The sequence below is a fragment of the Harpia harpyja genome, chromosome 25, assembly GCF_026419915.1.
Source record: "Harpia harpyja isolate bHarHar1 chromosome 25, bHarHar1 primary haplotype, whole genome shotgun sequence".
NCBI lineage: Eukaryota > Metazoa > Chordata > Aves > Accipitriformes > Accipitridae > Harpia > Harpia harpyja.
The window spans coordinates 104485-119577 of NC_068964.1; the positions used below are offsets into that span (position 1 = coordinate 104485).

At 72.2% G+C, this 15093-nt stretch overlaps 3 protein-coding genes across 4 annotated transcripts; 2 read left to right on the forward strand and 1 right to left on the reverse strand.

Annotated features, from left to right (window-relative positions):
* The first annotated feature begins 53 nt into the window (after positions 1-53).
* Positions 54-6242, forward strand: ATF6B (activating transcription factor 6 beta). Its single transcript, XM_052774979.1, has 16 exons — positions 54-305; positions 624-700; positions 810-891; positions 1144-1235; positions 1318-1390; positions 1464-1646; positions 1884-2056; positions 2269-2454; positions 3075-3166; positions 3236-3406; positions 3852-3944; positions 4186-4273; positions 4602-4675; positions 4856-4964; positions 5054-5138; positions 5664-6242. Exons 1-16 carry the CDS (start codon positions 221-223, stop codon positions 5840-5842), a joined length of 1842 nt encoding a protein of 613 aa, XP_052630939.1. The 5' UTR covers positions 54-220; the 3' UTR covers positions 5843-6242.
* A 199-nt stretch (positions 6243-6441) lies between these two features.
* On the reverse strand, positions 6442-8813 carry RNF5 (ring finger protein 5). Of its 2 annotated transcripts, none has more exons than XM_052775007.1 (6): positions 8619-8813; positions 8159-8177; positions 7806-7923; positions 7329-7383; positions 6904-7009; positions 6442-6648 (listed from the first exon to the last, which is right to left on the reverse strand). In XM_052775007.1, the coding sequence occupies exons 1-6, from the start codon at positions 8796-8798 to the stop codon at positions 6560-6562; spliced, it is 567 nt and encodes a 188-aa protein (XP_052630967.1). In that variant the 5' UTR covers positions 8799-8813; the 3' UTR covers positions 6442-6559. The 2 variants fall into 2 exon arrangements, with proteins under 2 accessions (XP_052630967.1, XP_052630968.1); XM_052775008.1 differs by having other exon boundaries at positions 7806-7906; positions 8619-8799.
* A 330-nt stretch (positions 8814-9143) lies between these two features.
* On the forward strand, positions 9144-12910 carry AGPAT1 (1-acylglycerol-3-phosphate O-acyltransferase 1). Its single transcript, XM_052774985.1, has 7 exons — positions 9144-9393; positions 9997-10186; positions 10337-10470; positions 10931-11106; positions 11306-11401; positions 11475-11547; positions 11994-12910. The coding sequence occupies exons 1-7, from the start codon at positions 9159-9161 to the stop codon at positions 12152-12154; spliced, it is 1065 nt and encodes a 354-aa protein (XP_052630945.1). The 5' UTR covers positions 9144-9158; the 3' UTR covers positions 12155-12910.
* The last annotated feature ends 2183 nt before the right edge of the window (positions 12911-15093 follow it).

Consider the following 15093-nt stretch of genomic DNA (forward strand, 5'->3'; position numbering starts at 1 on the left):
GGGCGGGGACCGAGGCGAGCGGCGGCGGCGGCGGCGCTGCCCCTTTAAACGCCGCCGGTGGGCGGGGGGGCTGGGGCCGGAAGGGCGCAGCGCGCAGGCGCCGCCCGCCCCGCCCGCAGCGCGCCTGCGCGGAGGCCGGCCGGGCGAGCCGCGCTCCCATTGGTGGGCGGGCGGCGGCGCGGATTGGCGGGGGGGCGCGCGCGGCGCGGCGCGGTGGAAGATGGCGGCGCTGGCGCCGGAGCTGCTGGTGCTGAGCGACGCGGGGCGGTTCCGGGCCGACAACCTGCTGGGGGCCGAGGACTGGGGTAGGCCCGGGCGGGGCGGGGAGGGGCCTCGGCGCGGCGGGGCCGGGGGGGGGGGAGGCCGCTTCCGCGTGTTGTGGGGCGGGGCGGCCCGGGCACTGCGTGGGAGGGGCTTTCTTAGGGGGCGTGGCTTGGGGAGGGGGCGGGCCCTGCCGGCGGCCTTGTGCCTTGCTGGGGTAAAGGGGCGGGGCTTAAAGTGGGCGTGCTCTGGATGGAGGCAGGGTTAAACCATTTGGGTGGAGTCAGCACGTTGAGGGCGGGGCTAAGCCCCTTGGGAGCGGGGCTTTTTTGTAAACACGCTCCCCCCCCCCCCCCCCCCAGATGCCGCTCTCTACAGTTGTCTCGATGACAGGCTGGAGCCCGCCCACCTCTTCCCGTCCCTGGACCCTAACCCCATGGTAAACCCATACCCCTCTGGTGATGCCCAAGCTCCGCCCCCTCCGGGTGGGGTCTTCCCAGCCCCACCCCCTGGGGGGCCCCGGACTCTCATCCCTCCCCCCACCCCAGTTCGACTGTGCCTTCGATGGGGGTGAGGCTGCCAGCCCTCCTGACCCCCCATGGGACCAGGAGCCCTCCAGCCTCTTCCCTGGTGAGTGGGCGGGGAACAGAAGAGGGGTCCTGGGGGGCTTTATGGGGGGTGTATGGTGGGCTGGATGGGTTCATGGGATGGTGGGAGGGGATACGGGGGGCTGGGGAGGATAATGGCAAGCTGGGGGGGCAATATGGGGTTGTTGGGAAGGTTCTAGTGGGGGGTTGGGGGGGGTTACTGGATGCTGGGGGGGCGTCCGAGGCAGGGCAGCACAGGGATCCTTGCCAGTTGTGTGCTCCTGCTGCCCCCCAGACCTGCAGGTGAAGTCAGAGCCGGGGTCCCCCACCTCGTCCCACTGCTCCGACTCCTCTGGCCTCTCCTCTGCCTCCGAGCCCCTGGCCTGGGTATGTCCCCCCTCACTGGTGCCCCTGCTGCCCCCTGCTGCCCCCTCCGCCCACCTTCTTCCTCTCAGCTTTGTCCCCACAGGCCCCCAGCCCCCCCGAGCTGGGGGTGAAGACAGAGCCGACCCCGCCGCTGCCCTGCACCCCCCCAGATGCCGGTAAGCTGCAGATAGACAGATGAGGGGGAGTGGGGGGGTCGCGACACCCCCTCTGACACCCCTAATGCCGCAGCAGGGAAGGCACTGCGGGCCGTAAAGGCAGAGGGGGTGCCCCCCAGCCGCCGGACACCCCCCATCCAGCCCAAGCCCCCTGGGGGGGCCACTGGGCCTGGGGGGGCTGCCCCAAGCACCCCCCAGACTATCCTGCTGCAGCCGCTGCCTGGAGCTGCCCCCTCTCTGCCCGCAACCATCACCGGTAGGGCTGGGGGGGCTGGGGCCGTGGGAGGTTGGGGGTGCTGGGGGCATCTGGGGCAACAGGGAGGGGATTCGGGGGGGCTGGGGGGCCCTGAGGCCATGGGAGGGAGGGGGGCTGGAGGGGCTGGGGGATGCTAGGACTGTGGGACTGGGGCTTTGGGTCTGCTGGGAGGGGCTGGGGTGATGGGGAGGTGTTTTGGGGGGCACTGGGTGAATGGGGGGCTTTGGGGATCCGCAGTGCCAGCCCCCGCGGTGCTACTGTCGCCGGCTGAACTGCTGCTGCCGGGGCTCCTGTGCCTGCCCCACTCCGGCCGGGGGCCCCCCCGCACCCCACCCGTCCCCGCCAAGCCCGAGGCCAAGACCATCGTCCCGGCCCCTGCTCCCCCTCCTCCTGGCCCCCAGGAGGTTGACGTGAGTACCCCCTGCGTGACCCCTGACCCCCACGCGGCCCCGACCCCTCAGTATTCCCCCCCCGCCATGTGTCTCCTGTCCCTCCTGGGGTGTCCCCCTTCTCCCCAAGGGCTGCCCCCCTTTCTTGGATGTCCCACGTCATCCCGGGCATCCCCCTCCCCTGGGACCCTCGGGGTCCCCTCCGCTGGCACCCTGGTGACCCGCGGGTGCAGGCAAAGGTGCTGAAGCGGCAGCAGCGGATGATCAAGAACCGGGAGTCGGCATGCCAGTCGCGGCGCCGGCGCAAAGAGTATGTGCAGGGGCTGGAGGAGCGGCTGCGCCAGGCCCTGGCCGACAACGACCACCTGCGCCGCGAGAACGGGCTCCTGCGCCGCCGCCTCGATGCCCTCCTGGGCCAGGTGGGGCCTGCAGAGGGGATGGGGTGCTGGGGGGGGTGGCCCTGCTCGGCCGCAGCACAGGCTGTGCCCCCCTCTGTCCCTTGGTGGCATGGCTTGTCTCCCGCATCTCGTAGTGGTACAGTCTGTGTCCCCGCATCCCGTAATGGTACAGTCTCTGCACCCCCCCCCCGTAATGGTACAGCCTGTACCCCCCCCCCGGTCCATAATGGTGCAGGCTACGCTCCCTGTCCTGTAATGGTATAGTCTGCTCTCTCTCGGTCCTGTAATGGTACAGCTTATACCTCCCCATGATACAGCTTGTCTGCCCCCATCCGGCCCATAATGGTACAGCCCATTGGGGGGGCGGGGCGGGGGCCGCGGCTCATCACCATGGCAACAGCCTGTACCATCGCAGGGCCTCGGAGGGGTGCCCCAGTGCGGGGGGAGGGCTGTGGCACATACCATTACGGGGGCGGGGATGCCCCATGGCAGGTGGGGGTCGGGATGTACCATTGCAGAGGGGTTTGGGGGGGCACCACTGCAGGCCGTGCAGGACAGACCACTGTTGGGGGGGGGGGCACGAGGGCCCTCGGGCAGGTGAGCCTGACCCCCCCCCCCCGTGTCCCTCCTGTGCCCCCCAGAGCTCAGAGCTGCGTCCCGTCCCAGGCCCCCGCAAGCTGGCCTGCCTCGCTGCCCTCCTCCTCTTCCTCGCCTTCAACCTGGGCCCCCTCAGGTGGGTGTCGGAAGTTGGGGGGGGGCCACCCCGCCTCCACTCCCCCCCTTCAACACCCCCCTCCTGCAGCCTCTCGCAGCCGCCCCCCGCCGAACCCCGGCGCCAGCCCCCCCCGCGGGGCCGCCGGCACCTCCTGGGGGTGGCTGAGGGGGGGCCCCCTGCCACCGACCTTCCCCAGACGTGGGGCCCCCCGCCAGGGCTGCGCCAGGAGCCTGCTCCCCCCGGCAGGACCCCCTTCAGGTATGTGCCCCCCCCCACCGCCGCCGAGCACCCCTCCAGTGGCCCCCAACGCCCCCCCCCCCGAGCCCCAGTGGCCCCCCCAAGCCCCATGGGAACCTCTGACCCCACTGGTCACCCCCCATCTAAGTGGGTCCCCCCGGGCCCCAGTGCAGCTCATTGCCTGCCCCCGACTCCCACTGGGCCCCCACCAGACCCCAGTGAGTCCCCCCCAACCCCAGTGGGCTTCAGCGGCTCCCCAAACCCAATGGGACCCCCTGACCCCAATGGCCCCCCCCCCGACCCCCGTGGGCCCCCCCCGACTCTCATGGACCCCAGTAGATCCCCCTCAAACCCAGTGTTTGGCAGTGCCCCCCCCCCCAAACCAGTGGAACCCCCTGACCCCACTGAGCCCCCCCCCACCCGAATGGCTCCCCCGGCCCCTCCTGACACCCCCGACCCCCCCCAGGAACGCTTCTCTGGGCGCGGTGACACTGCGGGAGCTGGACGGGCTGTTCCGGGCGTCCGACTGTCGTCACTTCAACCGCACCGAGTCCCTGCGGTGCGTGGGGGGGGGGGGGGGGGGGGCGTGGGGGGGGCTGAGGGGCCTGGGGGAGGTTGGGGGGGGGGTTGGTGATGGTGGGAGGATTGGGGGGGGGCCAGGGTGAGCTGTGGGGGGGTCATGGGGGGTGCAGGGCATTGTGGGTGATTTCCCAGTATGGCTGGGACAGGAGTGGTGGGAGGGGGGTGCAGGGGGTCACCGTGAGCCCCCCTGCTCCCACTGACCCCCCACCCCACCCCAGGCTGGCGGACGAGCTCAGCGGATGGGTCCGGCGCCACCAGATCGACCGACGGAAACCGGGGTCCCCTCCCCGGCCCCCCCGCAGCCAGGTGAGTGGGGGGGTCCCTGGGGTGGGGGCCTGGGGAACCCCAAGGGGCTCTGGGGACCCTTGGTGGTCACTGGGGGGGTTCTCGGGGATTTCTAGGGGTCCCTGGGGGTGTGGGGAGTCCCCACAGGTGGCTGGGGGGGCTGGTGGGGGGTGTCTGGGGAGATCCTGTGGGGCTGGGGGAGGGCCTGTAGCATCCCAGGGGGGGTCTTTGGGGGGTCCTGGTGCACTGGGAGGTCATTGGGGGAATGCTCGGGGTTGGGGGTCCCTGGGAGGGTGGGTTCTGGAGGGCACTGGGGGGGTCCCTGCTCCCCCCAAACCCCGTAGGGCAGTTTCAGGCTTCGCCCCCCTGGAAGGCGCCGGCCTCCTCCCGCCTCGTCCCAGCTGCCCCCCCCCACCCTGAGAGGTGAGAGACCCCCGGAACGCGACCCCCTCAAACCCCCCATGTACCCCCCCCACCCCTCGCACGTTCTCCCACCTCCTCCTGGACCCCCAACGCCCCCCCCGCCTTTTCCACCCCAAACCCATCCCTACATGTGCCCCCTCATGTCCCCCTACCACCTGAAGCCCCCCCGTGTCCCTCCAGGGCCCCCCCGGGGCAGCTCCAGCTCTACCGCCCTGACCGGGCTGAACCCCATTTCCTGGCCGCCATTGACCGCCGCGAAGACACTTTCTACGTCGTCTCCTTCCGTCGGGTATGGGGGGGCCAAGGGCAATCTGGGGGGGGCTCAGGGTGGTCTGCTGGAGGTGGGGGGGGTCCCCAATGCTGTGTCCCCCTGCCCAGGACCACCTGCTGCTGCCAGCCATCAGCCACAACAAGACATCGCGGCCAAAGATGTCCCTGGTGATGCCAGCGGCCGCCCTCAATGGTGAGTGGGGACTCCTGGCCCCCGCTGTGTCCCGGGGGGGGCCCACTGCATGTTCTCCCACTCCAACAGGGGCCCTTCTATGTTTGGGGGGTCCCAAGGTGCTCGGAGTCCCCCCTGTGTACCCAAGGGGTCACACGTCCAAGAACGGGTGGTCCCTGGGGGGGGGGGTCTTGCCCCCTTGGAGGGGGGGTGTCCACAGTTCCTTGGGGCTCTCTGTGTTGCAGGGGTGGGGCTGGGTCATCCCCTTTTTCCTGGGGAGTTCCATTGCCTGGGGTGGGGTCCCTGTTGCCCAGGGGGGCTCTCCATCGCTGGGGGGGGGCCCATTGCCCCAGGGTATTCCCCGTTGCCTTGGGGGGCTTACAGTCAACTGGGGGGGGTCCCCATCACCTGGGGGGGGTCCCCTTTCTCTGGGGTTTCCTCTTTCCTTGGGGGCTTCCCTCTCGTCTTTGGGGGACCCCTCGTCCCTGGCGGGTCCCTCTGCCCCAAGGGTCCCCAACTGACACCTTACCCCCCCCCCCCCACCAGAGAGCCTGTCAGGGCGCGGGGGGGGCCTGGAGGCCATGATGCAGGTGGACTGCGAGGTGATGGACACGCGCGTCATCCACGTCCGCCGCCGGCCCCCCCCTGCCAACCGCAGCCGGGCGCCTGCCCCCCCCCGCGGCCCCCGCCGCCCCCGCACCCTCTACCTGGGGGCTGGTGGGTAGCCCCGCCCCCCCGGCGGCAGGCCCCGCCCCCCCGGGGCAAAGCGCTGTCCGTGGGAACCGCCCCGGGGCCAGAGATCAAGCTCCGCCCACTGTGGGGATGCTGAGCCACGCCCACGGAATAAGCCCCGCCTCTACGGGACGAGCCCCACGTGCAAGGGATCAAGCTCCGCCCACCGATGTGCAAACCCCGCCTCTCTGGGCAGCAGCTCCACCCTCTGGCTCTTCTCAGGGGGTGGAGCCTTCCCCACCCGGGCAAGCCCCGCCCCCATTTGAGGCCCCGCCCTCTGCAAGCACTTACCCCAGGGAGCCCCGCCCCCTATTCTCCCTGAAAGGGGCAGGGGCCTCACTCCAGCAACACCCCCCCCCCCCCCCCCGGGGCCGTTTTCTACCCGGATTAATAACAAATGGAAAAAATAAAAACGGATATTTGTCTGTGGGGGAGGGATGGGGGGACCCAGGTGTCCGAGATGGGGGTTGGGGGACACCCCCCCCCCATTTGTGCTTCATTTTGGGCCCCTGAAACCCTCCGAATGCCCCAAAACAGACTCAGGGGGGTGGGGGGGAGGTGCAGCTTTAATCACAGTTTGGGGGGGGGGGGGGGCTGGGGGGCAGCAAAACCCCATGGGGGGGCCCATGGCCCCTGCAGCATCCGAGCGGGTTGGGGGGGGTTCTGTGGGGTCCCAGAGACCCCCTCCACCCCATGTAGCCCCCCCAGGGTCAGACGCTGAGCAGCCAGAGGAAGAAGGCGGCAGCGATGAAGAGGAAGATGGAGTCCAGCGAGCCTGCGGGGGGGTCACCAGCATCCCCTGGGGGGGGGCACACCCCAAAACCCACTGTGAGTGGGGGGAGCCCTGGTACACCCCCACTGGGAGCTCCCCAAGAATGGGATGGGAAAGGCCCCTGATCCCTGGGGGGGCGTGGGGGGTATTTGGAGCCCCCCAGGGGCCCTTGGGGGGGTCTTTGGTCCCAGGGAGATAGCGGGGGGGGGTCCCTTTAGGGTGCACAACGGGTCTTGGGGGTCCCTGGGGCACAGGGGGTTTGCAGGGTCCTGGGGGACATACCTGTGCCAGTCGGGGGGGGCTGCGGGACGGTGCTGAAGAAGGCGAAGGGGAATGCTCCGAAGCCGAAGGCCACGTGGAAGCTGCTGCTGGGGCCGGCGGGGGGCACCTGGGGGCGGGGGGGACAGGGACATGTTGGGGGGCTGCGTCACTGGGGGGACACACACGGGGGAGTTGGGAGGTGGTGGGATACTGGGGGGGGTGGGCACAGGGCAGTTGCGGGGTGGTGTCAGGGGTGGGAGGGTGTACTGGGGGGGGCACGTGGGGGGCTGCATCACCTGGGGGGTACTGGGGAGGGAGTCACTGTGGCACTTGGGGGGCTTTGGGGGCCTCGGAAACGGGGCAGGGGGCTGGGATGTGTGGAGGGGCTGCTGTGGGGCAGGGGGATTGGGGGATAGGGGCTGCTGTGGGGCCCAGTGGTCACTTACCCCCTGGGTCTCGGGCTCTGGGCGCTGTCCCCGGGGTCGGGGGGGGGTCTCCAGCCTGGGGGGGGTGGGGGAGGTGAGGGGGGGGACAGGCCCTCTGCACCCCATAGCACTGCCTTGTAGCCCCTATAGCCCCCCCCAGTACCCATTCCTCATGCCCACCCCACAGCATCCAACCCCCCCCAGGCTCCCCCAGCCCCTGCCCCACATTCACTTCCCCCCCTCCGTGGTCCCCCCCCATTATCCCCACAGCCCCCCCCATGCGTCACAGTGCCCAACAGCCCACCATAAACCCTCCTCCAGAGACCCCCCATGCTGCCCATGGATCCCCAAACCCCCCCAGGCCCGCTTACTGGGGGCACCTGTCTTCCCACACCCAGCTCCTGTCCCCCTCAGCGGGGGTCCTATACCCCTCCCCAGCCCCCCTCAGCGGGGGTCCCAGCCCCCCATACCCCTCCCCAGCTCTGCCAGCCCACTCACCGGGGGTCCCGGCGGGCGCTGTCCCGCCCGTAGAGGGGCACGACGGTGTCACGGCTGATCCCAGCCCCACACACAGCGCAGCGGGGCCGCGTCAGCAGCCACTGTGGGACCCACAGCGCTGCCCCATGGCGGGAGCACCCAGCCCCACACCGGGGCACCCCCATGCCCACGGGTCAGGGCAGTCCCGGCCCCACAGCCGGGCATTCCCTGCCCCATGGCCAGGGGCCCCCTTCCCCCCAGACTGGGGACACCCCCCACCCCCAGTTCGGGCCCCCCCGGCCCCCCCGTTGGACACAGCCCGGCCCCCCCCCGGGTCAAACCACCCCTGCCCCCCCGTGGGGGGGGTCACTCACCTGGTGCAGGCAGGGCCAGCTGCAAAGGGGGGACCCGGCGTCAGCGCCCCACAGCCGAGCCCATCAACAGTGCCGCAGCCCACCCCTGTCCTCCACCCTATAGCTCTGCCCCAGAGCCGCCACAGCCCCCCCAGACCCTATTGCCCCCATAAGTCACCCCACAGCCCACCCTGTAGCCTCTCATAGCCCCACCAGAGACCCCACCGCCCCCCTACAGCTCACCCTGTGGCCCCCCGGTAGCCCCCATGACCCCACCGTAGACCCCATAACCCCTCCATAGCTCAGTCCGTAGCGCCCTATGGCCTCCCATAGCTCCCCTACAGACCCCACAGCCCCCCCATAGCTCACCTATAGCCCCGCCCCCAGCCCCCGTGTCCCCTCCCCAAGCCCCGCCCCCAGACCCACGCAGGCCCGGGCCCACCCTAAGCCCCGCCCCCGCCGCTCCGGCCCCGCCCCTCACCAGTACAGGTGCCCGCAGCGGCCAATCACGGCGTCGCGCGCGGGCTCCAGGCAGAGGTTGCAGGCGAAGGCGCCGCCGCGGTTTGGCCCCTCGAGGCCCCCGTCCGGCGCCCCCGCGCCCGCCGCCATCTTCCGCCTCCGCGCAGCCCCGCCTGCCCTGCCCCGCTCCACCGCGCCTCATTGGACGCCCCGCCTGCCAGTCACCGCCTGCCGGCCTTCCGCCCCTTCTACCGGCGGCGGGGCGCGGGGCCCCGCCCCCCCAGGAGGGCGGTGCTCGTTTGGCGCGTCGCTATTGGGTGCCGCGATCAGCAATCAAACGCGTTGGCCACTCCTCCCGGCGGCGGGGCGGGGCGGCCGCTTTCTATTGGTCCCGCTCGCCGCCGCTCACGGCATCATCACGTGCGGGGCGGTGCCTCCGGGGGAGGGGGCGCGATGGCCGGCGCTTGACTGGCCGCACCGCCTTAACGGGCCGCCGCGCCGCCCAATCAGCGCGCGGGCCGGCTCCCGCCTTCCCGCTGTTCCTTTCGGGGGGCGGAACAAGATGGCGGCGGCGTTGCCGCGGCGACGCTCGGTCCCGCCCACCCCCCCGTCCGCCGCCATGCCTGGTTGCCACGGGAACGGCGCAGGCCGGGGGGCGGGACGCGCGGCCGGCGCGGCCGGCGCTCATTGGCTATCGGAGCCGCCCGTCAGCGACGCCGCTTCCGCTGCCGCCGCCGCCGGGAAGCGGGAAGGGCCCGCGCCGCCGCCGCAGCCGCCGCCCCGCCCGGCCCCGCCCGGTACCGGGGAGCGGGGGTTGGGGCTGGGGCTGGGGCTGGGTGGGGGCGCGGCGGGGCCGGGGGTCGGGGGGCGCCCGGGGGGCGCGGCGGCGGTCGGAGGGCCTGCGGGCCGGGGCGCGGCCTGCGCCGGGCCGGGCCGGGCCGGGCCGGGCCGGGCCGGGCGGTGGGGGGGGCGGCGCCGCCGCCACGCGCCCCACGCGCCGCCCCGCGGCCACGCCCGGCCCCGCCCGGCCCGGCGTGGGAGGGGCCCGGCCCGGGAAGGGGCGGGGGGGGGCAGGTGCCCGTAAGCGGCGGCGACGCGGGGCCTTGGGGGCTAAAGATGGGGGGGGGGTCGGTGTCCCGGGAGGGGGTTGGGGGTCCCGCAGCGTTTTGGGGTCAGACAAAGGGGGTTTGGGGCGTTGGGATCCCGGGGCGGGGGGTGGATCCCGGCGGGGTTCAGCCATCCCCGTGGGGTCCGAGGGTCCCGGCAGGCTCCGGGGGGGGGCGTCTGGGGGTCCGGGCAGGGTCCGGATGGGGGGTCTGGGGGTCCCGGCAGGGTCCGGGGGGGGCGGGTCCGGGGGTCCCGCGGGCTCCGGTGCCCGCCCTGAGCCCCGCCGCCCGCAGGCGCCATGGAGGTGACGGTGGGGACGGCGGCGCTGGCGCTGGCGCTGCTGCTGCTGCCGGTGCTGTACGAGCGCAGCGGCTCCTTCCGCTTCTTCTGCAAGATGGGCTTCTACAACGGGTGGATCCTGCTGCTGGCGCTGGTGGCCATCCCGCTCTGCGCCCTGCGCGGCCGCGACGTTGAGAACATGAAGTAGGGACGGCGGGGGGGTGCGCGGACGGGGGCGTGGGGGGACGCGGGGCTGGGCCACCCCCTTCGCCTCCTGCGGTCCCGGGACGTGAAACTCGGGGGGCCGCGGGGCGGCGTGTGGGGCGTGTCCCGTCACCCCGTGTCCCCGGCCAGGATCATCCGGGGGCTGATGCAGCACGTGAAGCACCTCTACGGGATCCGGATGGCGGTTCGGGGCGCCCAGCACTTCCCCCCCCGGCAGCCCTACGTCGTCGTCAGCAACCACCAGAGCTCCCTCGACCTGCTGGGTACGCCCACCCCACGGCGCTGCCCCACGGCGCTGCCCCACAGCCCCGTGCCGTGTCCCCTGTGCCCCTACCTCATCGTCAGCAGCCACCAGAGCTCCTTCGACCCGCCGGCTACGCCCGCCCCGCGGCGCTGCCGCACGGCCTGGCCCCTAGTTTTGCCCCCGGCCCCCTAGCAGCCTCCTGCGCCATGGGCACTGTTCAGCCCCTGCTGCTGAGCCCCAGCCCCACGGCCGCCCCACGGCTGCCGCGGCCCCCAGGGGCGCTGGAGGCGCTGCTGGAGCGGCGTGTGCACGTAGCCACCGTCCAGCCCTATAGCTTGGCCCCCCCCCCGGCTAACACCGCCCCCGGGGATGATAGAGGTGCTGCTGCTGGATCAGTGTGTGCCCATAGCCACCCCCCAGCCCCGTAGCCCCCCCTGCCTTGGCCCCACAGCCGCCCCCTGGCTAATGCCAGCCCCCAGGGATGATGGAGGTGCTGCCGGACCGCTGCGTGCCCATCGCCAAGCGGGAGCTGCTCTACATGGGGGCCGTGGGGGTGGCTTGCTGGCTCGGCGGCATCATCTTCATCGACCGCAAGCGGACGCACGACGCCATCAGCGTCATGGCTGAGGCTGCCCACACCATGCTCAGCCAGGACGTGAGTGGGGCACTGGGGGGGCTGCTGGGGGGCCTTACGCCATGCTGTGCGTCCTGCCTGGGGCTGCTGTGGGGCAGCCCCAGTTGACCCCATAGTGATCTGGGGCAGCCCTAGCTCACTGTGGGGCAGTACCGGCTGCCCCCCCTTGCTGTGGGGCACCCCCGGTCTCGCCGTGGGACAGCCCCTCATCTCCCTCCAGGTCCGGGTGTGGGTCTTCCCCGAGGGGACACGCAACCACAGCGGCTCCATGCTGCCCTTCAAGCGGGGCGCCTTCCACCTTGCCGTCCAGGCACAGGTAGGGGGGCTGCCGTGGGGCGGCTGTGGGGTGGCCGTGGGGCAGCACCCTTCAACCCTCGCCTGCCCGCCAGGTCCCCGTCGTCCCCATTGTCATCTCCTCCTACCAGCACTTCTACAGCAAGCGGGAGCGGAGGTTCACAGCCGGTGAGGGGCTGGGGACCCGGGTCTGGGGGGAGCGTGGGGCACATGGGGAGTCAGGGGGGTCCATGGAGGGGGGCTGGGAGGACGCATGGGGCTAGGGGGAATCTGGGGATATGTGGATGGGGGGCTGGGGGGGCATACGTGGGGCTGGGGGGGGGTATTGGGTCATGTGGGGAGTCTAGGGGGTAGCTGGAGGGGTGGCTGGGGGGCACATGGGAGCTCCGCGGGGGGGGGGATACCTGTGGGTGTGAGGGGTGTGTGGGGTACGTGGGAAGAGCTTTGGGGGTTCTACTGGGGGGCTGGGGGCACATGGGGGAGCTGTGGGGTACATGGAGGAGGCCGTCTGGGGCCCTTGGGGGTTTGCTGCGTATGCAGGGAGGCCCGCGTCCAGGGGGGTCCAGGTGGGCCGTGGGGCAGCCGTGGGGCGCCCCCCGACCCTCCGCCCCCAGGGCAGTGCGTGATCCAGGTGCTGCCCCCGCTACCCACCCGGGGGCTGGGCCCGGCCGACGTCCCGGCGCTCACCGAGCGGGTCCGCGCCGCCATGCTGGAGGCCTTCGAGGCGCTCTCGGCTGAGCTGCGCCCCACGGCGCCGCCTCCCGCCCCCCAGTGACCCGCCCCACCGCCCCGCCCCACGGCCGCCCCGCTGCCCCACAGCGCTGCCCGGCCCCACGGTGGCGGGACGGGGGCTGACCCTCACGTGGAACGTGGACTGGCCCACAAGTGGGGCACGGGCTGACCCACGCGTAGAACACGGACTGACCCGCGGCGGGGCACGGACCCACAAGTGGGCCACGGGCTGACCCACGAGTAGGACACGGACCGACCCACGCCGGGGCACAGAGCAACCCTTGGCGGGACCTATAGGAAAAACGTGGCCTGACCCACGGCGGGAGCATGGAGTGACCCACAGCGGGACTTAGAGGAAGAATGGGGCACGGACTGACCCCCAAGTGGGGCGTGGAGCGACCCACAGCGGGACCCATGGAAATGCATGGACTGAGCCACGGTGGGAGCTGTAGGAGGAGCTCGGTCAGACCCACGGCAGGACGCGCAGCGGGGACCCAGTCTGACCCACGGCGGGACCCACAGAAAGCTCATGCAGTGACCCACAGCGGGACCATGGTATGACCCACAGCGGGACCCCCACGGACCGACCCACTCCAGTCCCCCGTGTATGGGGGGGCCCCACGGACCGACCCACTCCAGACCCCCATGTGGGCGGGGGGGTACCCACAGACTGGCCCACTCCAGACCCCCACGCGGGGGTCACAGGGACTGACCCATGGCTCCTGGGGGGGCACAGGGCTGACCCCCCCCGATGGCCAGTGCCATTCAGGGACTGGGGGGTCCCAGGCTGTGGGGCAGCGGGGGGGGGCGTGTGCTGATTGGCTGTCAGAACAGACCCTGATCCCTTTTTAAGGGGTGATGCCGTGTATTTATTGGGGGGGGGGGTGGGGTGCGGATTTTGCCAAATTTTCCTCCTGCCCCCGGCTTGGAGACCCCCCGCTTTTAATAAACCCCCCAGTTGTGGCGCCTCATGATATCACGGTGGCTGAGTGATGATGTCATCGGGGGGTGAGAATGATGTCAGCGGCGGGTCTTGTACCCAAAGCCGTTCTTCCCGCCTCCACAGTCACCTGGGGGGGGGGACGTGGGAGTTAGGAGGAGGACAGGGGGTCTTGGGATGATTTGGAGGAGGTCCCTATGTGGCCATGGGGTCCCTGGGGGGGGTTCTATAGGGGTCTTGGGGGGGTCCTGGAGGGTTTTGGGGGCTTTTGAAGGGTCATGGGGGTCTTATGGGGCCTCTTGGGGTGCCCCTGGGGGTCATGGGGTGCCATAGGGGTCCCAGGTGCTCCTGGGGGGGTGTGGGGGCCCTGTGAGGGATCGCAGGGCTGTGGGCTGAGCCAGGGGGGCCCCTCGTGCCTGGGGGGGTCTGGGGGGGGGCACTCACAGGCCCCCAGTCGCTCCTCCAGGTCCATCAGCTGCTCCCCCAAAGCCTCCACCCGGTCCAGGTACCGCAGGGGCCCCCCCAGCGCCTGCCCCACACACAGGGGGTCAGGGGGGGGCCCCGAGTACCCCCCCCCCTACTGGGGGGGTGGGAGCACCTCCAGCACCCACTTATGGGGTATGGGGGCCCCCAAACCCCCTGCTCCCCCCGGCCCCACCTGCTCCAGCGCCTCCATCCGCTCCTGCAGCACCTTCAGGTGGGCTGAGAGGGGCTCTGGGGCGGGTGCTGGGGGGGGCAGGTGACTGCATGGAACCCAGGCATCTGGGACCCCCGCTGCCCCACTGGCTGTCTGGGGGGTCCCCACTCCACCACCCCCCCCACCATGGACCCAGGAGTCGGGGACCCCCACCCTCCCCCATGGACCCAGGGGTCCCCACTCCCCCCCCCCCCCAGGAGACCCAGGGTCCAGCCCCATCTCCGACCCCCCCCCCCCCCCCCCGACCCCCGGCTCACCCTGCTGGCAGATGAGGCCGGGCCGCAGCACCCGCCGCTCCACCCGCCGTGAGGCCACCCGGTACGTGGTGCTGCGGGTGCCCACCCGCGCGGGACTCAGGCATCCGTCCGGGACCCCCACCGCGGGGACCCAGGTGCCCCGGAACCGCCCCCCCCCCCCCGACCCCCAGGCAGCCGGACCCCTGCCCCACAGGGACCCAGGTGTCTCTGCTGCCTCCGAGGGGACCCAGGCACCCGGGACCCCCACCCCCAGGGACCCCACCAGGGGCTCCTGCTCCCAGGACCCAGCCCCCCTCCCCCCATGGGGACCCAGGCGTCCAGCCCTCCCCCCCCCCCCGCCATGGGGACCCCGTGTCCAGCCCCCCCCCCCCCCCATAGGACCCAGGCATCCGGGACCCCCCCACCCCAAGGACCCAGGTCTCCAGACCCCACCCCACAGGGACCCCCGAGGGGCTCTTCCTCCCCCCCTCCCAGGGACCCCGGTGCCCACACCCCCCCGCCATGGGGACCCCTGTGCCCAGCTCCCTCCTCCCGGGGGGGTACCGGTAGGTGCTGCAGACGCGGCCCCCGCAGAGGGTCAGGTAGGGCCGGTGCTGAGCCTGGGCGAAGGTCTCGCTGTGGGGCTGGGGCACCCACTGCAGGTGGCGGGCGCAGCCCCCCCTGCTGCGGGGCGGATCAGTGGGGCACCCCACGGGGGACCTCCCCTGCCCCTGGCAACTCCCAGGGACCCCCAGGATGCTCCAGAGGGGTTTCCTGAGTCTCTCCTGCTCCCCAGGGACCCCCCCAGGGATCCTCCTGCCCCATAGACTCCTCCAGGGATCCCCCCACCCCGCAGGACCCCCAGCTCCTCTGCCCTATGGCCAACACCCAGCCCCTCCCTGCCCCCCCCAGCCCCCCCCCCCCCCGGAGCCCCTCACCTCTCCAGGGCCCCCCCCAGCAGTGCGACCCCCAGGGCAGCCCCCCACAGCAGGGCGGCCAGCATGCTTCTGCAGCGGGGACCCAGGCATCTGGGAGCGCCCAGCCCCCCCGCCCCCCCCTCCCCAGGGACCCAGGCGTCCGGGTGCCCCCCTCCCCCCAGCCCCCCTGCC

Excerpts from the sequence above, each read along its gene's own strand:
- ATF6B (XM_052774979.1), top strand. The coding sequence starts at position 221 with ATGGCGGCGCTGGCGCCGGAGCTGCTGGTGCTGAGCGACGCGGGGCGG. Across the intron at positions 2,057-2,268 it reads CTGGCCCCCAGGAGGTTGAC|GCAAAGGTGCTGAAGCGGCA; the intron begins GTGAGTACCCCC and ends CCGCGGGTGCAG. Across the intron at positions 3,167-3,235 it reads TTCAACCTGGGCCCCCTCAG|CCTCTCGCAGCCGCCCCCCG; the intron begins GTGGGTGTCGGA and ends CCCCTCCTGCAG.
- RNF5 (XM_052775007.1), bottom strand. The coding sequence starts at position 8,798 with ATGAGGCGCGGTGGAGCGGGGCAGGGCAGGCGGGGCTGCGCGGAGGCG. Across the intron at positions 7,384-7,805 it reads AGCGCCCGCCGGGACCCCCG|GCTGGAGACCCCCCCCCGAC; the intron begins GTGAGTGGGCTG and ends CACCCCCCCCAG. Across the intron at positions 6,649-6,903 it reads GCCCCCCCCGACTGGCACAG|GGGATGCTGGTGACCCCCCC; the intron begins GTATGTCCCCCA and ends GCCCCCCCCCAG.
- AGPAT1 (XM_052774985.1), top strand. The coding sequence starts at position 9,159 with ATGGCGGCGGCGTTGCCGCGGCGACGCTCGGTCCCGCCCACCCCCCCG. Across the intron at positions 11,402-11,474 it reads ACCTTGCCGTCCAGGCACAG|GTCCCCGTCGTCCCCATTGT; the intron begins GTAGGGGGGCTG and ends CCTGCCCGCCAG. Across the intron at positions 11,548-11,993 it reads GGAGCGGAGGTTCACAGCCG|GGCAGTGCGTGATCCAGGTG; the intron begins GTGAGGGGCTGG and ends CTCCGCCCCCAG.